Source organism: Echeneis naucrates, chromosome 10 (assembly GCF_900963305.1).
Source record: "Echeneis naucrates chromosome 10, fEcheNa1.1, whole genome shotgun sequence".
NCBI classification, from domain to species: domain Eukaryota; kingdom Metazoa; phylum Chordata; class Actinopteri; order Carangiformes; family Echeneidae; genus Echeneis; species Echeneis naucrates.
In genome coordinates, this window is record NC_042520.1 from 17,247,048 (window position 1) to 17,268,891 (window position 21,844).

General features: G+C 40.0%; 3 protein-coding genes across 3 annotated transcripts; 1 reads left to right on the forward strand and 2 right to left on the reverse strand.

Moving 5' to 3' along the window:
* Positions 1 to 1,093: 1,093 nt before the first annotated feature.
* Positions 1,094 to 12,015, reverse strand: lonrf4 (LON peptidase N-terminal domain and ring finger 4). The gene is made up of 12 exons (XM_029513098.1): positions 10,988 to 12,015; positions 9,058 to 9,176; positions 8,401 to 8,523; positions 7,464 to 7,652; positions 7,260 to 7,377; positions 7,030 to 7,105; positions 6,695 to 6,809; positions 5,864 to 5,985; positions 5,616 to 5,774; positions 5,269 to 5,431; positions 4,982 to 5,131; positions 1,094 to 4,240 (listed from the first exon to the last, which is right to left on the reverse strand). Exons 1-12 carry the CDS (start codon positions 11,397 to 11,399, stop codon positions 4,091 to 4,093), a joined length of 1,896 nt encoding a protein of 631 aa, XP_029368958.1. The 5' UTR covers positions 11,400 to 12,015; the 3' UTR covers positions 1,094 to 4,090.
* Positions 12,016 to 12,759: 744 nt separating this feature from the next.
* Positions 12,760 to 14,688, reverse strand: med7 (mediator complex subunit 7). Its single transcript, XM_029512720.1, has 2 exons — positions 14,555 to 14,688; positions 12,760 to 13,869 (listed from the first exon to the last, which is right to left on the reverse strand). Exon 2 carries the CDS (start codon positions 13,858 to 13,860, stop codon positions 13,096 to 13,098), a length of 765 nt encoding a protein of 254 aa, XP_029368580.1. The 5' UTR covers positions 13,861 to 13,869; positions 14,555 to 14,688; the 3' UTR covers positions 12,760 to 13,095.
* Positions 14,689 to 15,732: 1,044 nt separating this feature from the next.
* On the forward strand, positions 15,733 to 21,316 carry itk (IL2 inducible T cell kinase). Its single transcript, XM_029512152.1, has 17 exons — positions 15,733 to 15,938; positions 16,050 to 16,154; positions 16,239 to 16,320; positions 16,461 to 16,586; positions 16,827 to 16,864; positions 17,282 to 17,433; positions 17,553 to 17,618; positions 17,727 to 17,781; positions 18,240 to 18,319; positions 18,553 to 18,695; positions 18,858 to 18,932; positions 19,169 to 19,337; positions 19,415 to 19,631; positions 19,724 to 19,788; positions 19,922 to 20,040; positions 20,749 to 20,906; positions 20,982 to 21,316. Exons 1-17 carry the CDS (start codon positions 15,801 to 15,803, stop codon positions 21,051 to 21,053), a joined length of 1,860 nt encoding a protein of 619 aa, XP_029368012.1. The 5' UTR covers positions 15,733 to 15,800; the 3' UTR covers positions 21,054 to 21,316.
* The last annotated feature ends 528 nt before the right edge of the window (positions 21,317 to 21,844 follow it).

The following is a 21,844-nucleotide window of genomic DNA, read 5'->3' on the forward strand; positions in this document are numbered from 1 at the left end:
ACACATATACACAGGCGGCTCCCCCCCTTGTGATAACGCCTACAAAACGCCTGTCATCCTTACTCAGTCATACACAAGCAGGGAGTCGGTGCAAGCCGATGGATCAATTTAGTACAGAAAAGCAGTGGCATTCTTCAAATGTAATGGGCTTTGATGTAGGCACTCAGCTGCATTACAGAACCCCCCTGAAGCCAGTGAAACCTCTTTTCATCTGCCTGCTTCCTATGCAGAGGATGTTGGCATGAAACGTGCCTTACTTCTGCTATGCTGTCTTTTATTCCTTCTTATTCATAGAGTGGCCTAGCTCTTGCGCGCCAACACTCACACATCCCTTTTTCTTTCCCTAATTTTGGGGGTGGGGAGTTAAGTGGGAAATAACTAACTTATCCCAGCTTGTTTCTCACATTGCACTCTCCCTACCAGCCTGAATCTCATTTTTTTTACCCAATCTGGGAGAATAACATTGTCAGAGGAGGTATGAGGCTCTATGAAAGGGAATATTCACAATCTTTTAGGATTTCTTCCTTTTTGTAAAAGTATCAATCATTTGTGTAATTGTCTGTTATCCTGCCACTGCTACAGACTGCCCCCTGGTGGAAAGTGATTTCATTGGCTGTATTTAGATGTTTTTGAGATGTTTTTGTGCATTGTGCATTTTTGTGCATTTTGTGTGAGAGACTTGGTTACGTTTTTCACTGGTGTTGTCAGAATCCCACTTTGGATTGGCTTCCACAGATTACAGACTGGATGGATTGGATTAGATAAAAAAAAAAAACAAAGTAGTAAACTATCTGGACAGATATTATTTAAGATATATCCCCCCTCCCCCAAATTAGGGAAAACCATCCAGGAGCAAACCCAAGGCTTCTTTATTTCTGCTGCAGCTGCAGCACTTCACAGTTGTCCCAGTAATTATAACGGTTTCTGAGCCAAAGTGAGAACCGTTTCTCTCCCGTCACCCCTCTCCTCTACCAATTTTCTCTCATAGAGTGAAATGCAATAGATCGCTCCACTTCCATTTGTCTTGTGTTATCACCTTAATGACCAAAAAAATCACTGAGACACACGTACATTAAATGAAGATAACGCATGATTTGCTTTAATAAGCTTTATTTATACTAACATTAAAAAGTCATCCAAGGGGGCAGGCAAATAAACAATAATCATTTTAAAGTAATTTACTGCTATTGGAGGCAGAGGAATGAATACAAATAAATCAAGATACAAACCGTGCTGTTTTCAGTAGGTTAAAACAGGAGATATTAGTGAGGAGAATGAAAAGCGTGTCTGTAGTTTGCATAGAGCCCACAGACCACTGACCACACCACACCAGCCAACGTTTTCTACAAAGCTCCATCACATGGCAGGAAACCATTGTGCTTTTCACAGCCTACACAAGTGTAAGACTTGTTCTCACTGGAAATCGCTGCCAAGTACAAGTCCCTTACTATGCTCTGTTCTGTATTAGAGATTATTCAGTGCAAAATGTTATGTAACTGTATTGGAGGATATTTTCTGCACCTGTGGCTAACAGACGCCTGCTGGTGTACAAAAGGAGCAAAATGAATTAACGTTAGGAAAACATTATGGGCAAATCCTAAACTGTTTAAAAAAGAAAACACTCGGGTGAAATAAGTGATTTGTCAAATGTGTCAAATATGTAGCATCTTGGCACACTGGTGCAGAAATAAAGTGTTGTTTTTAAGAGTCAACCACCATTAAGACTGTCCGTAATCATCAGCTAAAGCACATCACCATTTTATTCAGTGACAGGCTGTGTCTTTAAATGTGATGCAAAGTAATGTGAATGGATTTGAAAGACAAAGCAATTACGTGAGATAGTATAGCATAGCATCAGAAAACAAAACTCACCAAATAGTTTCACAGTACAACAAAACAGGACACGAGGGAGTGGCAGTCATGAAATGTTTCTCATGATTGGTTTCTCTCAAGGCTTATGATGCTGGTCATTCAAGGAAATTTTCAGAGAACTTCAGTCCCTTTTTGATGAAATCATGTCTGCTTTATGATGCTTGTTATTCTTTAGTGATATCAGCAAGTCATTTCATGATAACTGGCACATAAAGGTCTACAACTCTAATATGTAATAACGCCCAAATCCATTAACCCATGTTGAGAGATGGTTGAAGTAGTTTCTTTTCCGTGAGTTAATGTTAATTTCAAAAATCAGAGATTGGAACCAACGATCCCCAGTATCCATCTGTCTATTAGTTTGTTAGTTTGTTTGTCTATTAGTCTGTCTTTCAATGACATTTATGTGCATGACCGTTTCAGGATGACCCTTTTTATTGTTGCCTAAATACAATGTCACACTTAACTGTGCTATATCTTTAAGTGTGTCTGCTGGATTATTTCTGACTGTTTAACATGATATATTGGCCATGGAAAGATGGCAGTTCACTGTCCACCACACAAAAGGCATGAGGGCCAAAGCCTTAAGTCAGAATCTGTGATGTAGACTAACATTAACTCACTATTTATCTAACAATCCCACTAAAAGACATAACACATAGCTACCAATGGCACATTTATCAAAGTAAAAAAAAAAACAACACACATTATCTCTCACCTTTCACCCTTTTAAGCTTAAATTTGTTAGTAAATGAACTGCACGAACCCTTTGAGCTTTAACATTCTGTGGAATGTAGCACTATACAAATGAACTCTATGACTAAAATCACACAGACCTTCCTCTATTCCGCAGAGAAACTCTCGAGCAGGTCACGGGGTGGTTTGGCCCAGGCACTCAGAAGCACCAAGACTGGCGTTAGAAGGGCCATGGTAGAACCCAGAGGTAGGTGTTGTGGCCTACGCTTCTGCTAGTGAAGATGGCTATCGATAAAATGACTCCTCATTTGCAGTGGACATACAGTACAGGCCAAAAGTTTGGACACACTTTTCTATTCATTTGAATGAGAAGGTGTGACCAAACTTTTGGCCTGTACTGTAGATGCATGCACTGCTTCATCCGTAACAGACCATCAACACTCGTGATTGCAAAGGCTCATCCGATAAAACTAATCTCAATTCAATGACTCAATTTCTTCACTGTCAGAACTTCAGAGAAAGGATTTTAACCATCAGGTGACAACAAACAGGATCCATGCACATTCTCTAGCTTTTGCCAAAAAGAATGTCTCTCAAAGGGACACTGTAAATAGTTATTGCAATATTATTTATTCATATTCTACTGTTTATCCGATTCTGGGTCACGGGGGCACTGGGGCAAATCCCAGCTATCATTGGGCAAGCGCAGGGTACACCATGGACAGGTCGCCAGTCCATAAATAGGGATCTTTTAAGATAACTAATTTGCATTTAATCTGCCAGAATTGCTTTTAAGGCTAATAAATGAAACCAGTGATGCCATTCAGCAAACACAAGCATTCACCAAACGTGTATAAGAAATCCAAAATGATTGCCTTCCCCATATGGGCTTTAATCCTCTGACATGCATAATCATAAAAAAACCTTACTCTACTTGTGCAATATTATTATTGTTTATTCTCACTCCAAACATAATGCTTATTTGACTTGGCATGTGTAGTATACTGTACTTTCTTGACTCATGCTCAGGTCTTCTTGTTTATGTGATAGCTGGGGAAATGGTGACACCTAGTGTCAGTTTTTCACAAAATTATTTAGAAAATAATTTTGATTGATTTAGTTTATCCACAAAAGACTGTTAATCACTTTGATGACTTTACATTAGAAGAATCTTTGGTCACTCCTGAAGTTCAGTGTGCATTTAGATACTCTGAAGCCACTTGAATTTCCAGAGAACAAAATGAAGTGACAACAATGAAAAAGTCAAGGAGCAAAAATCCAATCCTGTACCACCATTGTGTTTTGTGGCAAAATCACTATCTCTCTGCTTTCTGCCAGGTAATTTGGCCATGAGCTGTGACTTGAACAGTCCCTCTATGATTCAGAGAAGTCCAAAGAAAAGTAACTGAAACCCAGAATTCAATGAAGTGAGTGCATTCATTGGATTTCACTCCATTTGTCTGCATGTGCATATTATCAGACTCTCAACTGGCTGAGCCTCAGTGCTGCTGTATTATGACACCTAGCTCTGAGAGAAGTACTCAAGGACTAGGCGGAGGTGTCCCAAGCGGTCGTTGAGTGAGGTGAGGGACAGGACAGTGGTCTGATAGGCAGGGTCCAGCTGGAGGACAGACAGGAGCCACCAGCACCAAGCTGGGCCGTTGGACGAGGCCTATAAAACAATTCAAAGGGATTCGATTAGAAACATATAACCTCGAGTAACATGAAAATGTCTTTAGTACCAAAAAAGCCAATTAGTCCTTTTCAGAGGAATCCCTTGGCATCGCTGCTCCCCATTTTTAAATGGTGAATGATGTGTACAATTTCTTAACTGTTCTTTTTTTATCTTCTATTCATTTATTCCATCTGGCCAAATATTTCCAGTTATTTCATTTGCACTACACATGAAGGCTATCTCGATGAACAGAATGCCTTTTTTCATTAGTTACCAAGTTAATATCACCTCTTCTCTGTGCTGAAGCTCTGCATTCAGTTTGATTGGAAAAAGTCTGCACAGCATTTAAAAAAATTAAGTGAACTTTGACAAAAATAAAAGAACACATTATCTACCATGTAGAGAATGACCAATCAAAAACAAGTTTGAAATCTCTGCCAAGTTCATTTTCATTTTCTGATGCCATTAATTGAACAATGGTTTATCTGTAACACAGGTTTAATTTAACTATGACTAAAAGAGCCCAAAATAAATTAAATGAAAAATATGAATGGTTTTAAAGAATAACACCAAAATAAGCTATCCATGGCCAGTTATAATAGGTGAGGAAATATCATTTAGGCAGTGGACAATGTGACTGGCTACCATGTGCCAGTTTATCAGTATCATGGTAATGATTATAAAAATTATGAATGTGAAAGCTAGCAGCTACTGCCGCAATTGTGTTAAAGCCTCAACCTGAATGTTTTCCTCCTTTTCCGGCATGGTGCCATACTGTCTGTTGATCTGCTCACGGATGCGACTGCCCAGGCGCTGGTACCAGTCCTGAGCCTGCTGATACACACTGTCATGGAGGCACTGCAAAAGCTCCAGCTCACTACCCTCAACCTAGGACAAAGTGGACAAGAAAACAAGACAAAGATGGGGGCGAGCACGAAGAGGTCCAGTGATGAAGCTGAGTAAAGGTATCACTTTCTTTGGGCATCTTTCTGTGAAAGTATAGTTTGTGATTTCCAAATGCTAACCTTAAGGTCCTCCAGGTACTCTATATCAGCAGTGTGGTAGCCATCTCTCTGACCTCTCTTGAGCACTTTGAATCTGCTGCCACCAACAGTGTCCACATAGGACCGTCCGTCAGGCAGCAGCTCTAGGCCAAGGATCTCCAGCATACAGCCATAGTCTGCAAACCTGCGGCACAAGAGGCAACAGCTTCTGTTTATACAGCTAAAAACACATCATCATATTTGCCAGTGTGGTGCAGAGAAAGTGAAATATCTATTACATTTTGTGTCTTTATCCCTTTCCGGGGGATCATCAACATACTTTGTTTATGTATATTTATTTATGTGTTAACACTGACTGTGTTTTATACCCCTTGCCATGTTCATAGCTACACATGCCAAATTTCTTGGTGCCTGTTTCCATGCAGCGACGCATCATCAACCGATATCGAGGCTCAAAGATGTGCAGCGGGCAGGGTACTCCAGGGTAGGCCACCGTGCAAACAAATATAGGGATGTCCTTAGTAAGACTGCAATGGAAGGGACGGAAAAGAAATCAGTAAGTGGGTCAAACGACTGCTACAATAAAGAGTAAGTTGTATTATGACCATCTGCCTACTTAGAGAGCTCAGCCATCTCAGCATCATGGATCTGTTTCCTCTCAGCCAGCTGTGAGGGGAAAAGTTGGGTCATAATGTCCTGAAGCAGAACTGTGGGGTTGTACTTCCTGATTTTGAAGTACTAAGAAGAGAGGAGAAAGAGCGGGTTGTCAATAATCATATATAATCGTATAACTAATCAAACAATCCAGGATATTCCAACAATAAAATTACAATTACAACCTTGTTGTTGTAAACGCCTGCCAACCAGTCCAGAATTTATTTGTGTGTGAATATTTCAGTTACAACTAAGACCTTGACGTGAGTAGCAACAATGTAACTAAAATCTAATCAGTTCATTTTTGAGTCAAGTTGGAAGTGCCTCAAAATGTTTGATCACTTTCTCAAAAATGGGAGGGACTGATGAGCAGCTGTCACATGACATTATCAAAACATGAACATTTGAATTAGTAGTTTCCACTTTGAAGCATTTTAATATTTATTTATTAAGTGAATGTTTTAGTCAAACGTGATCTCCCTGTGTGTGTTTACACAAGGGCTATATATGTATAAGTATGATTGTCATTGACAAGCAAAATAGAAGAACGAGGATACAGTGAGTTCTCTCGTCCTGCAGCTTCATGTGAAATTATTAGCAAATGGACAATTTAAGTGTAATCAGTTATGAGCCTGACTGTGCTAAAACTGGCTTCAGAAGACCACAAGAAGGTGAAATCAGCAAAGCTTTGATAATTAATCAGCTTTTAATGTTGAAATGGTTGCAAGTTAAAAAGAGTGTTGTTTTCGATTCGGTAGAAAAGAGAAATATGAAAGTGTCTGTAGGTGGTTACCTCTTGCAGTGGCTGTTTGCAGAGTGGGCAGCGGAGGTTGTGGTCCAGACTTCGCTCGATGCAGTTTTTACAAAAGGTGTGACCACAGGGAGTTGTGACCGGCTCAAAAAACAACCTTCAGAGAACAGAGAGAGGCCTAAACTATAGTTTACACAGGCTTGCAGAGGAGGAATGTTTGTGCTATTTGTACAGTAGATGTGAGTGGTGATTATTTGTGTACATTAATAGCAGAAAAAACAGCGCAACAACAGACTCAGCCTGATCTACAGCTCTACAGCAGGCAAGGTTCAAATAGTGAGCATTTTTGACCAAAGGGAGCACACCAGGACACTGACCTAATGCAAAGAGGGCACTCAAAGTCTGACACAGAGAGAACACCCAAAGTTTTCCCTCTGCTGTGACTACTTTCACCTGAAAGATAGGGGATATCAAACTGTCAGTTCAGAGCTTTCTGATCAATACTGAGAAAACAATTGGCAATAATTATGCAATTTCAAATCACATATTGAGTCTTATGGCAAAGCAGTATAGAGTAGAACTTTGTATATTTGGCGTGTCAGCATACCCCTGTCATGTCCTTCTACTTTCCTCATCATCATCTCCTCATCTTCTTCAGCAGCAGGCAGGAAGGACACAGCTTGGCAGAGACTGAGGCAACACTCAGTGCCTGTGTCATGTTTCATCTTGGAAACCAAAAGACACACACACTGATCAGTTGGGGTTATATTTATATTCTAAACCAAACACTCACGAAACCTAACCAGCTCACCTGATGTTTATCTCTCCTCTCTTTACCCTCTTTCACTTCTCCAGGTGGGTGTTTGAGCCCCTCGGGGTGTGTTAGCCCCTGTGAACCACTGAGGCTCGTAATGGGACAGGGCTCTTTCAAGTACTCTGACACTAACTGCAGCATACAGGTCACCTCCTCTGGCACTGCCATACCCTCTGCCTCCAGGATCTGTCATTTGAATCCATTTCACAACAGAAATTATTCACATGAAGGTAAGTAAACCAAGATTAAATGAAAATAGGTGCTTCGTTGTTGTTCTTCTTCTTCTTAGAAATACATTTAAAAATTAAATGTGTCTGTAAACAATTGCTGTTGTAATTGTTGTTGTAAAAATGTGGCATATGTTATTTGTATTTAAAATATTTTCACTGTTATTTTATTACTTTTGCTTTCTTGCATTTGTGATATTTTCATCAGACATCAGTACTTCTGCTGCTACCACTACTACTATGTAACAGTGTCAATAACAACAATGAAATAAAACACAATTGAAGTAAAAATTCACACAATGAAAACCCACACAGACTAAAACTAGACTGTGAATTACATAAAAAAATTTTAAGCAAAGCAAGACCCAAAAAAAGACAGCAACCTCCAGCAATAATATCCACAGACTGCACCCACACCTACTGGAGACAATCTTTAATCAGAGCAGACAAGTCATGCAACCCAGATTTACTTTCTAAACATTTCAACATCATTTCGATTAAGATGGAATTTCAAATGAAAAATCGCACACTCATAACTAGGAAAGTCTTCTGCATCCATGCTCAGGTTTGTTCTTCTTAATGAACCATAAATGAACTATGCAAACACTATATTTTCAGATTTGCATGTTAAATCACATCTGGTTTGAGTTTCTGCCTAAAGGAACATGATCCTATCTTATGATGAGTGGCCAGTGATGTACACAAACCTTCTTGATTTGACTCTTGGCAGGAACAAAGTCAGCCTGAAGTTTTAGGCAATAGTGGAACTGGATGAGGGCCTCTGTCTGCTGACCCATTTCTAGCAGCACATTCCCTTTACGAAAGAAGCCCTGCAGAAACACAAGAGTGCAATCAGCACATCACTGTAAGAGTGAGTGTCACATGTAAAGCATATTATTACTGAAACCATGAAAATTCTGTCATACCATCACATCATAAAGTAAACTGTTTAAATCTCCTCTCCCTATGCAATTGCACAAGGAACTGAATGTAATGTGAAATGTATAGGTATAGGTTAAGGATTTAAAAAAACAATATAACTAAGCACACACAGCAGGCGTTTCAGCACTAGCGGCACATCGCCCACTGTCATAGAGTGATGAAATGAAATTATGACATAAATAGCTGTTTCTATAACTTCATGAATGACATAACATGAATAAAAGCAGAGAAAATCTCTCTAAGGGGGTCAGTAAATGTTAAAATATAACAAGATAAATTAAAATGCATGTTAAATGAATGATGATGATGAATGCCCGCTGTGATTTTCTTTGGCAAATTTTAAAACAATACTGGATATGAAAATTAAAAGATGCCATTACAGCAAAACTTTATGTGTTTTCATCAAATCTGGTCTGTCTCACCTCAGTCCAGTTGGGGCGAAGGCAGCAGAGGTAGTCGAGGTCTGTCAGAGCATCAGAGAAATGCAACAGGCCCCAGTGAGCTTCAGCTCTGTACACCTTTAAACTCAGATCATCTGGAACTGGGATGCAAGAAAACAGAAGGAAGAGAAAGAAAGTGGTGGTGATGGCGATGGTGCTTTATTTATCAAACATATGGGAAATTCAGCATTACAGCAGCAACCACAAGACAAGGAGTAGAAGTACTAGACACATGTAAAGTGGCAGTGATAATGATAAAGTAGCAATAGGAAAAACTTTCAAGTAGTGCAAAAAATGTAATGTAAATATAATTAGTCCAGTGTGCAGATTTAATTGCTGCAACAGAGTGGTGTTATAGTCTGATAGCTGCTGGAATGAATGGCCTGCAGTAGCGCACCTTCTTGCTGTAGCGGTAGTGCTCCTTGAAGAGGCGAGGCTTCAGTGCTTGGACTCACCTTTACTCAATTCATAATAAAAAATGTACACATATTGACAGGTATTAAGTTATTATATGAAACAGCATACATAACAAATAATGCTGCTTTCATAAGCCAATCATCTGATGCCATTTGTGCTGATACTGACTTTAAATAGGTAACACATTAACAAGACATGAATGATCCTGATCAAATACTCCTTCTCAATCACTGCCATTGTTTATAAAATGTTACTGGATCACAAAAAAATAACACTGCATCCACTATGATTTTAAAACAGCGGAAGCCAGCCTCCCAAAGTGAATCCAAAATGAGTGTACACCCTTCTACATACATGAGTCTAAACTGAAAGTAAAACATGTACAAACTGTGTTTACTGTACTTTTGTGTCCAGTAAATGAAATGCTTCAACTGATCTGTCTGTGTGAGCATATTTATAACTCAGCTACTAAAGCCACCTTTCCAGTCAAGTCATGTTTATTTACTTTATATAAATGCTTTAATTACAGACACTCTCAGTGTCTACAATGCCAATGTGAAAGCCAAATGGCCCACCCATAATTCTCTGATGACATACAAAACTGTCACAGACAGAGCTACCAGGAAATTATTACATAAGGAGAGAGGTGGAGGAGGGTAAGGCAGCAGTATTTAATTGGATTGGAGGAGATGGCAAACATGTAGGATATCTCAAAAGCACATTGATTCACCGAGGCACAAACACTCCTCCTAGGACGCCTACTTACAAGAAAAACTCATCTGGGGCAGAATTTGTCCCTTTTGCATTTGCTGCTGTAAAATACGGTCATCTGCACCAGCAAAGACTGCATAGACGAAGCAGAGTAAAATGTTTGTTTGCAAGGCTGTTTCTCAGAATCCAAGGCATTCCCCGAGCTCTGAAAATATTGCACAACATCTTTACATTCCCCATTATTGCACATAAACTTTGGCGTGCTAAAAAGCACAGAAAGCCTGTTCTACAAACAGGGACTGTTTAAAACTCCTACTGCCCAATATTTTCCCAAACAGCAGCTATCACTGCTCCTGTTATTGACAGAGAGGGAAAATGACTTGTGCGCAGTTACTTTCCCAGTACATAACTTTTATTCTGCACAGAACATGAGTGTTTGTGGCTTTGCCTTCATGGATCCATGTGATCAGATAGGAAAGTAAGACTCTGGAGATTGATAACTGACCCAGATTTATATTCAGGTCATCATTACGGAGAATTCAGTGAATCCTTGACACACATTACCGCGCATGCATTAGTGGTGTTATGTGAAAGAGACGCACTGTCATCGTCAGCCAACCAGCCAAGCGTGAGTGCAGTGCGTAAAAGTGGGAATCCAAATTACCGTGTTCTTATTTAGATTTTAGTTTTATGGTCACACAAGTCGTCTTATGTACATATGCTTTCAGCGGTGAACCTGAGCACACATCAGACCAACATCTGTGATGAAACGGTCTCCCCTTACCTAAGTCTAGTCCCTCGTTTGTGATGCGTAAAGCTTCTGCGTACTCGTTGGCTTTGAGCTTCTCCTGTATTTGGCACTTGATCCTGGTTTCGTCTGGGCAGCACTTTTCCACGATGCTGATCAGCAGGACGTTGTTCCTCACGCTTTTCACCTCTCTCTGTTTTAGCTTCACTTTGCACGCCGGGCACTTGGACGGCGGGTGGCCCTCCACGCACCTCCGGCAGAACGTGTGGCCGCACGACACGGTCACCGGCTCGCACATCAGGAAGAGACAGAGCGGGCACTCCAGCAGATCCATGGTGGGACGGTGTAAGTCTCCGGGGCAGTGTCCCGAGGGGAGAAAAACGGTTTTTTCAGTTGATGCAATGCAGACGGAATGGGGTTTTCTTTGCGGCGGCGGTGAGCTGACCATTTAAATAACTGCAGCAGCCGGCAGGACAGTAACCGTGTCCCCTCTTATGTCACGGCTGCTACAACCGGACCGGGTGACGTCCAGCTAGGCTAAGGCTAATTTCACCTCTCATATGCTCACCTCAATGATTTCCTCTTAACTTAAAGCTGGCACTATACATTTTAGCTTTAACTTAGTCTTTAATTTGGGACACATGACGTCTTTCCTCTTCAAGCAGGTTGTGTATTTATTTAAAAAGAAAGAAAGAAAAGTCCGCTTCCAGTCCAGTGGTCCGCTCCAAACTCCGTGCACGGCAGAAATACAGGAGAATACGAATTATCCTTCTTTTCGGTGCTCGGTGTCCGTGTTTAACCCCGATACCGACTTGCGCACAGCCACAAGAGCTGGGTTACTGTGTAACACCATTACGTTACATAAATAAAGATCACGTGACGCGGCGAGGCGCATTTCTATTGGATGAGACGGAGGCTTTACGCCCTGTTGTGAAACGCGAGGATGCCGAGTTTCATAACATAATTTCTGCGACAAAACTTACTTGTTTTTCACTCGGTTTGATTAAATTTAAAGGGTGGAGGGGTACATGCCTCGATGGCCCCGCTGTGTTTTGTCACTGCGGTCACGGAGCGTGTGAAATGGGAAGGAGCCGCCGTCAGTGAAGGCAACTCCAGCACGGGAATCAAAATCCTGGCCTGTGGGCGGGGTGACGGACGGGTCCGTGACATAAGCCAAATTATGCCTTAAAAAAAGATTTGTTAACTCCCCCGTTGTAATGCAGAAGTAAGAACAAGATCCTTTGGAGGCAGACTGAGTTACTGAGGTGAGGGAAAAGGGCATCCTTTCTGCAGGACAATGCTGCAGAGCAGTTTGATAACAGAGCCTCTGTGCATCGGTTACACAATTTAGTTCATGTTTGAACCTATTCTCTTGAAAATCATTAGTTAGTGTAATAGATTTTAGTTGGTTTTATTTGTTTTTTAAATTCTCCCCTAAATTGTATATTTTTTTTTATCTTCATATGGAAAGCTGTGGCAACTTGCTGGTACAGGGACTAGATTAGTAATACGCAAGTGAAGTGAAGCTAGTGTACTTCATGTGGCATAAGTATATGATTTGAAACATCAAATTTAAGCCCTTCAGCTTTGTGGTCAGGTTTTAATAACCAAATAAATTAACCTGCAGCATGTCCACAGGCAACCTTGTAAAAGAGTTGCATTTCCCTTACAATCCTGAATATGTAAACCTCTGGGGGGGGCATTTCATTGCACTTTCATAGCTTAAAATGAATAGGCTTTAAGGAGGGAGGCGTGACTATGTAATACAGTGTGTACACATACATTGCATTTACTGATCTTTATAGATTTAACATTGTGTAAGTATAACGCATCAAATCATTTCTTTCAAATTGAAAGTTTTCAGCACAGTTGTGTGAATTAACAGTATTGTACTCTTACCACATTTTAAAAAAGCAGTTTTATTTCAAATGCTTGAGGAGGCATTCTAATTTATCTGTGTGATATTCAAATTCTTTGAACATGTGAACATGAAATGGTAATAATATAGCTTTTAAATAAAACACCATCCCAGACAAATCTGGCCCACTGAAAGCACTGCAAACTCATTCATTTCTTCTTACACTAAGTATACAAAAAACAATTTAGACTTACAAATAAAAAAAAAACATGACTACACAACAAACTTAGGCAATTTCATCAATAATACTGCACATAGCAGCATCCTTATCCCATATTTTGTCTCTCTTTGATGCAGGAACACTCTTGTCCTGTTGACCCACTGCCATACAGCTGGCACCAGCTTCCTCTACATCCATGGGTTCACTTTTCAGCCTCTGGGCCTGTCCAGAAGAACACCCAATATTAGCTGCTGCAGACAAACTCCTTGTCCCATCAGCAGTTCCATCTGGACCCTCCATCTGTGGTAAGTCATCAGGTAGGGAGGCGAGGCACCCCTGAATCATCTCCACCACCCTTTCCAGATGTTTCTGAAACCTCTCAGCTGTCTCTAGTCGCTGTCTCTTTTGTACCTCCATCATCACCCGCAGTGTCTCCCTGGCTTGATGCGGCCTGTATTCATTTATCAAGTGGTGCATGTGAACAAACAGAAGTTTTAAATCCTCCAGCTTCTCTTCACGCTTTATACTGCCAGGACTCTTGATAAGGATATCCAGCAGGTCCAGAAAGTTCACAAGAATGGACATGTTGAGTTTCTTCAGTTCTCGTTTATGGTCAAACTGCACAGGATGGAGCCTTTCAATACCCTGGCTCTCTAGAGGTCGAATGATGAGGTCATCACACTGGAACTGGTTGCCAAACATCATGTAACTGTCTCTGATGGGCGGAGGTGGCTTGGGAGCCAAGCTCTTGCGGATGTTTTCATCTGTGTACTCTTTGATGTACTGCATCGGTGGAGGAGGCAGGGCACTAACCTGCTGTGGTTCACTCATGGTGCTTACCTGGTGACAAAGTGGCAAAAAAAAAAAAATCTTATTTATCCTCAAAAAAGTAGTTTAATACTTTTGAAATACAAGCATACATCAATTAGAAGATTTAAAACACCAAGAATATCCACACTGCTGAAAGAAGCTTAGCTTTTGAGATTAAGTTTTACATGTTAAGTCATAGTAAAGTAATTCTCCTCTGATTTGTGAGCAGCATGTGTAAATACGCGTCATAAACACAATGCAGTAAGATCCACACCGTTCGTGAGATGTTTCTTAGTAGACATACCAGTCACGGAAAAATGTTACCTGCTTCAATGCAGCAGTATTGAATTTCTCCCTCTGCAATAAGCTGTAACGTAGCTCACTGTGTGTATTTGTTGGGAGCCGAGGCAGCATCTGGCAGCTCCCCAAACGAACCGCCGTAAGGACAAAGTTACCCTGCTAGTAGTCTGCGGGGCTGAAAGCTAACATAAGAGAGCCATGCTATTTGCGGTGGTGGTTTCCTGTACGACCAAACGATTCTACCATTTGCTGTCCAAAATCTGTACCGACTTTGCCAAATGTGTTTTCTGGACATCGAGCTAGCCAATTAGCAGTGTTCATGCTAACTTTGCTAGCAGAGTTACGTCGTTACATCAAAATTGAAGGGAACTAACAACGCCATTAATTTAAAAGACAGAGATAATGTTTTCCATACCTCTCCAACGACTCCCCCGTACAAATACAGACAAAGATAAAGACCTAGATTGAAAAGAGCGGTGTAAATGCGAACCGGGGAATCAGCTCACGACCTGCTGAATCGTCTCCATTCGCTCACTAACATGGACGTTGGCCTCTGTCCTTAGCCCATTGGCTGAGCCATCCTCGAACAAACGAACAAACCACACGCTGATTGGTCAGAAATGTTTTGGAATTAATTGATCAAAATTGTGTATTCTGGAGCAAAATATGAATCTCTGCTCGATTTTCTTCATAAAACAGCCATGTATGACCAAACTTCTATAATAATCACAACGGCAACAGCGTTAACGACACAAGTATTACTATTCCAGAAAGAGTTTTATTTTGTTCTTTTTTTTACCGGTTTCATATCATATTTTAATTTAATCTAATTATGAGGGATAATCCACCTCAATTTAGAATTGCAGTCTCATCAGATTTAAGAATAAATTTGTGGAACTATTTTTCCTGATGGTGGTGCTCTAGCATCCATTAAATCCGTCTGGCCTTTGGGGGATGAATGGATTCACCTTTTTCTCTTCATGTGTGCTGAAGTCCAGTGCTGTTGTTGCCTGAAGTCAAATCAGTTTTCTAACATTCCCATGAATAAAACAAAAATGCAGCAAATCCTAAAAGGCATTGGAAAAACATTGTCATCACTATAACACTACTCTTTATTAATTCAGCACTGATGCATACACCATTTCCTAGGTCAAACAAAAATATGTTTGTGCTTTTAATAATAAAAAAATATAAAGCAACCAACAGCAATGTGTATATCATTAACTAAGCATTTTATCATTATTTCCAGGATTCAGATTTTATCTTCAATGTGCAAATATTTGGTATAACATGCTCAAAACTATGAAGATTCAAGAATTTTCCCCAATTCACTGCGCATTTCACAGACTAAGCAGTTGCAACATCGTTAGCGAAAGTACATGTGAGTGCATGTATAGTGTGTGTGTGTGCAAACACATGTGTGCATGGGTGTTTGTTTGCTTGCACAATTCTTTTTTTTTCTTTTTTTTTTTTTTTTTGCCGTAAGGATGTGGTTTACTGAATGCAACAACTACATGCCGGAAGCTCCCCAGCTTCTATCAAGTCAAGTAATCCACTGCTTTTTTTTTTTTTTTTCTTTTCTGTCACGGCGAAGTATTCACTTTCTCTCCAGAGGCTACAACTCCTTTAGTTACTTATTGGGTTTGCTCATAATCGTTACCATGTTCCCCAGGGTGATTTTGAAGGGAACAATGATCAAAAAATCTCAACAAAAGAAAAGAACATCACCTTGTAACTACAAAGAAAGATTATTTGTTCTGGACACACAAGACCTGAAGTATTCTGAACGCCGTCCAGGGGTAAGTATTCACATATTTAATACTTCTGTTTTTGGGAATCTGGTGTCCTTGGCTTTAATATGAGTTTTGTTGGTGTGTAGAGTAAATAAAGTAAGGATCGTGTTCTTACAGAAAAAGCCCATGATGAAAGGTTGCATTGAGCTTTCCAGAATTAAATGTGTGGAGATTGTGTGTACTGATATCCCCATTCCATGCATCTATAAGTACCCTTTTCAGGTGAGAAACACATGTATAAAATATAGTGTTATATACAGAAAATATGATTTATTTACATTTTCTAAAATACAAATGTCTCCATAGGTTTTTCATGGCAACCATTACCTCTATATTTTCGCCCCAGACAACGATTGTCGTCAGAGATGGGTCAGAGCGCTGAAAGAGGGTAAGAATTAATAGCAATGTAAGTTGGTGATATAAGGTCATGATACAGGATTCAATAGATAATGGTGAGGCTTGGATTTTATATAATGTAAATTCATGAGCCTGATATACAATAGATTTATTTAATCCTGTCTCATATAGAGACAAAGAACAACGACTTGGTTGCAAAGTACCACCCAAACTTCTGGATGGATGGAAAATGGAGATGCTGCCAACAGTCAGAGAAACTGGCAGCAGGTTGTTATGTATATGATCCAGTGGGATATGGTTTGTATTAATTCTAGTTCTCACATATATTTTAATGTTTTCCTATATTGTGCATTTGATACAACATGGCATTGTATTATCAAAGTATATATAAAGTATGCACTGAGATCATGTGATTATGTCAAATGTTGAAACTGATCTATAGTATTTGGTGTTGGATATCTTAAATCAACTATAAAAACATATTTTGATTTGTCAGAATCCCTCTTCAGCTGAAAATTTCTCATTATTTCTCCACAGCTTCCAAAAAGCCACTCCCTCAACTCCCTGATCCAGAGGTAGAACTTTAAGCATGAATAATAAGTCCTGTCATTGAAATATTACTGATGGGAGAGTCAACACTGTTCAAGTTACATGGGGCAGAAAAAAAACAAATTATATTAATATGATATGATATGATATTCATTCTTTCACTTGTTTGGCTCTGGCTTGTCAGATGGGTCTTGGGCCTTGTGATATATTTTGTATTGTTTGTTTTGTATTGTTCATATCAAATACTGGAAATTGAACCTGAATAGCCTTGTGATGCAGTGAAAGTCCTTTTCTGTGAGGTGTTAACATTATTTTTTCCACTCTGTTGCTCTCCTCTTGAAACATGTTGCAAGAATGTATTCTTTTTCTAAAGTTCATACCACTTGGTAATGTCGTAACATCGTTTTCAGGGAGGCTTTTTCTTTATTTTTTATCTCTGACAGATGGAACTACGTGGTGCAAAACAGAGGAAAGTAATCGCTCTGCAAGACTACATTCCACAAGGATGTGATGATTTGCCTCTTCAGAAAGATCAGGAGTACATTCTGGTTAATGGCTTCCATCCTGAATGGTGGGCTGTACAGGACAGTCAGGGGTATGTGACAAAGGACTGGCTCCCCCATCTTAGTTCTTTGCTTACGCTGAAAAATAACAGCACTTGCTCTCGTATAAGGATGATTAGTTGATGTAAATTTTTTTCTGATCTCTCATCAGGAATACAGGCTTTGTCCCAAGTACATACATAGCTGAAAAAAATAGCAACAACTTTGAGAGATTTGAGTGAGTTTGATTTCATTTCTGTTTTCTGTGTTGCAAGTTAACATCCCAATGACTGCAAACTCATTCTGTATGGAAATGAATAGTTGAGATTTATTTTTCATCTCACAGATGGTACAACAACAATATAACCAGAGCGGAAGCAGAGGATTTACTACTGAAAGAGGTAAAATCAGCCTCAGTGTTTAACGATCCAAAAAGCAGTTTCTTTACACTTGTTTACACTATCAGCTGAAAAATCAATTTCATTAGCAATACTTCTGATTAGCAGGATGTTCTTTTTGTATAATGCAGTGCACTTTTGCAGTGACTGTGCCACCTACAGTAGTGTTGCATTTGCAAAATTAATGCAAATGCTCCTGCAAAATGAGAATCTGACATGACATAGGACCTGAACAATGTTTCACAACCACAATGTTTCCTCCATTCTTGAATTTCCTGCTGTGTACTTTTTTGCTAAAGTTTGCAAGTGGGAGGTAGAGCAGCTATCCATCATCATCTATTAGGCAAAGTGACTACCTGGCCAATGCCGTTTTAAGCTGCAGATCAGAAGAACAATCAACAAGAAAGAGCTGTATTATTACATTTAGATGGTTTTCTGTGGTTTCAACATTTTGGTTTTAGGGAAAAGAAGGTGCATTCATGGTTCGAAACTCCAGGCAAGCAGGGGTCTACACAGTGTCGGTCTTCACCAAAGCCCCAGGGTAATTTCACATCTATACTATCTTTATGTCACTAACTGGTACAAATAATGAAATTATATTCATATAATTAGAAAGTGAATCACCTGATACACATTTAAGATTGCTTTAAAATTAGGTTCCAACAGATAACAAGTGAGCTGAGATAAGCTTTATCTTTAAGGTATATATTTTGAATTTGAGATGCGGACTGAGGAAACTTTGTGTCAAAACATCTCTCCTTTTATTTCCTTAAGGTCTAATGGGGAGAAGAATCCAAGAGTGAAACATTATCTTATCAGACAGACAGAAGGAGGAGAGGGTACATTTTATTTGGCAGAGAAGTACCTGTTCAGCACCATTCCTGAGCTCATCCATTACCATCAACACAATGCTGCCGGTAACTGTGGCTTTCCGCAAACAACAGCATTGCTGGAAATTTTTTAAAAGGAGATTGGATTTATAAATCAGCTCCTTGTTCTCAAACATTATGGCCAATGGCAATTTCTAAAAATAGCTTTGTATGAACAGGCTATCTGTAAATGTGTTTATCTGTTTACAGGTATGACAACCCGTCTGAGACACCCAGTCTCTCTGAAAGGAGGCTGCTCCCAGGACCATGCTGATCCCTCAAGAGGTTTGAGTATATGAACTTTTGTGCATCGCCCAGCTTGTCAAACTGGACCTCAAAACTGACACAACTTAACACTGGATGTTTTGCCGACATCTAGTGGGTTCTTTGTTATGCTTTACAGAAATGTACTCGGGGTGTGTTATCAGCTGAAGTTCCCCATTTGCTCTGTTCCTCCGATGATCTGCCTTTATGGTTGTTACAGGTGTTGTTCACTACACTTCCCTTTTTCCACACAACAGATCAGTGGGAGGTGGACCCAGAGGAGCTGATCCTGGGTCAGGAGATAGGCAGCGGCCAGTTTGGGCTGGTCCGGGAGGGCAGGTGGAGGGAGACAAAAGTTGCAGTGAAGATGATAAGAGAAGAGTGCATGTCCGATGATGATTTTAAAGAAGAGGCAAAAGTCATGATGTGAGTACTATTCATGATGATATCCACACAAGAAGAGCTGAAAGCCAATCAACTTATGGCCATGTTTGTTTGGACAGGAGATTGTCCCACTGTAAACTGGTCCAGCTCTACGGCGTCTGCACCCAGCGTTCTCCCATGTGTCTTGTGTTTGAGTTTATGGAAAATGGCTGTCTGTCAGACTACCTGAAAGAAAGGAAAGGGCATTTGACTCAGAACCTGATGTGGGGGATGTGTCTGGATGTCAGTGAGGGGATGGCTTACCTGGAGAGCTCCAACTTCATCCATAGAGATCTGGTGAACCAGCAAATAAGAACTTTTTATAACCCACTTTTCTGTCAGGCTTGTCAGAGAAGTTCATCCCAAATCTGTTCCTCTTTTACTTGCAGGCTGCCAGGAACTGTCTCGTTTCAAAGAATGATGAGGTGAAGGTGTCTGACTTTGGCATGACCAGGTGTGATTTTCTCTGTTTACCAAATCTTGTACTGTCCCTCATATTGTGTATCACAGTATTTGTGATGTTTTTGCTATGGTTAAAAGTCATCTTACAGCTGTATAATGGCACGTGTCCACTGTCCGGACTGTAGATTTGTTCTTGATGATCAGTACACAAGTTCCCAGTGCTCCAAGTTCCCTGTCAAGTGGTCGGCTCCGGAGGTCATCAAATTCTGCAAGTTCAGCAGCAAGTCCGACGTCTGGTCATTTGGTGTGTTGACCTGTCTGTTTCGTTGCATTTCAGTGTTTGCCAGGTCTTTGTGGACTTAAAACATATCTTCTTTTGCCCTTTCTGGAATACTTTAAATAATTATGAGGTCACCAGTGAAAGCAGGTCTGTCCCAGTTCGGGTGATTGAAATTGAAAGCTTAGCGAGACCACTAAGGTTTAGTCATCATTGTGGGAAACATTTTATGTTGAGCTCACAAAGCACAAGATTGTTTGAAAAAAAATTTGCATTTTGAACACCTGCAGAAGAAATGTGTGTTTGAAGACCTCTTTCATGCATCTTAATAAGTTTATTGTTTTGTATTACTATCGATGGGGGGCAATGCCAACTAGCATTCCCTGTGACAGGATTCTGTAGTCACTGGCTGTGAATTTCTTGTATCCAACAGATCATAAACATTATTATGTTTTATCATCATTTCTACTAGTTGATTGCTAGGAAAACATTAGTTTGTTTGGGGAATATGTCAACTTCATAGTAGTTTATAATGAATAATAAGGCACTCTTACTCAAGATTTTAATGATAAATTATGAGTAATGTTTGGAGGTGATTTTTATGCATAATCAGTCAATGGAGTTAAATATAGAAAGTAATAATACTACTGAAGTTAATGTGACATGAAACAGCCATGTAATCAGCAACAGCATCCAATCCCCTTTTGCATTGTTTCCCTCTTCACCTCTGCTCAGGGGTGCTTATGTGGGAGGTGTACAACGAGGGCCGTCTTCCCTATGAGAACCGTACCAATGCAGAGGTGGTGGAGTCCCTGAGCGCAGGCCTGAGGCTGCTGAAGCCCCGGCTGGCCCCAGACACCATCTACCAGCTCATGGAGTGGTGCTGGAAGGAGGTGAGTGTAGGAATTTAATGTATTTCTATCAGAGGAACTGCTGAATCACAAAATGTTTTCTGTTCCCATTCCCAGAAACCAGATGATCGTCCAACCTTTGCTCTTCTCCTACATGAGCTGGCCTCTCTGACCCATGAACCAAGATGAAAACAAGATTGAGGACAATGGTTTTAAAAGAGCTTTATTTATCTAATTTAGGGATTTACTAACCAATTGCTCGTCAATGTTTTTTTCAATTACAATTAAGGTGATTACAAAATACAAGACAATTTTCAATCTATGGGCCTTGCACTTTATTTTTTCATTGTTTTGTTGACAATTCCTGAGAATGCTGACATGCAGCTACAGTTGCTCACTGCAGGTTTTTATACCTATTTTCTGTATATTAAAGAGATAAGATTATAAAGATGTTTGGTGTTTGGGTTATTTTTTATTTTTGTTTTTTTCTTATTTTAGGGAATTGCCATAAACTGTATAATTCGGATGTGTTTAATTTTCCAATACTTATGGGGAGCTATAGCTATCAGCTATCAGTTTGTGTTAAGGTAAGCTGAAATGAAATCCAATCCAAAGTTTTCAGTTTTCATTCCCAAAAACTAGGTGTTAGGTTGGTATGCCCAAAAAGGCCAGAGTTATGAATGAGACTATATATAGTTTATACTAAACAACTAGAAATGGTAAATCTGTAAGTAGTAACGCTCATCACCAGATTATGGGATGGCAACACACGAGTTTGTGCCATCAGTGGTGGTCTGCAGCCACAGTGGCTCACAGATGGAGCTGTAGGTGATGATGGGGACCAGGGGAACGTGCTGCTCACACTGTCACAAAATACCTACAAGAATCATGTCAAGGGCACTGACTCTACATACACTGACTCTACAGAAGTTATGGAAAAAATGTCCTGAGGGTTGCACACATGTAAATGACTGCCTCAT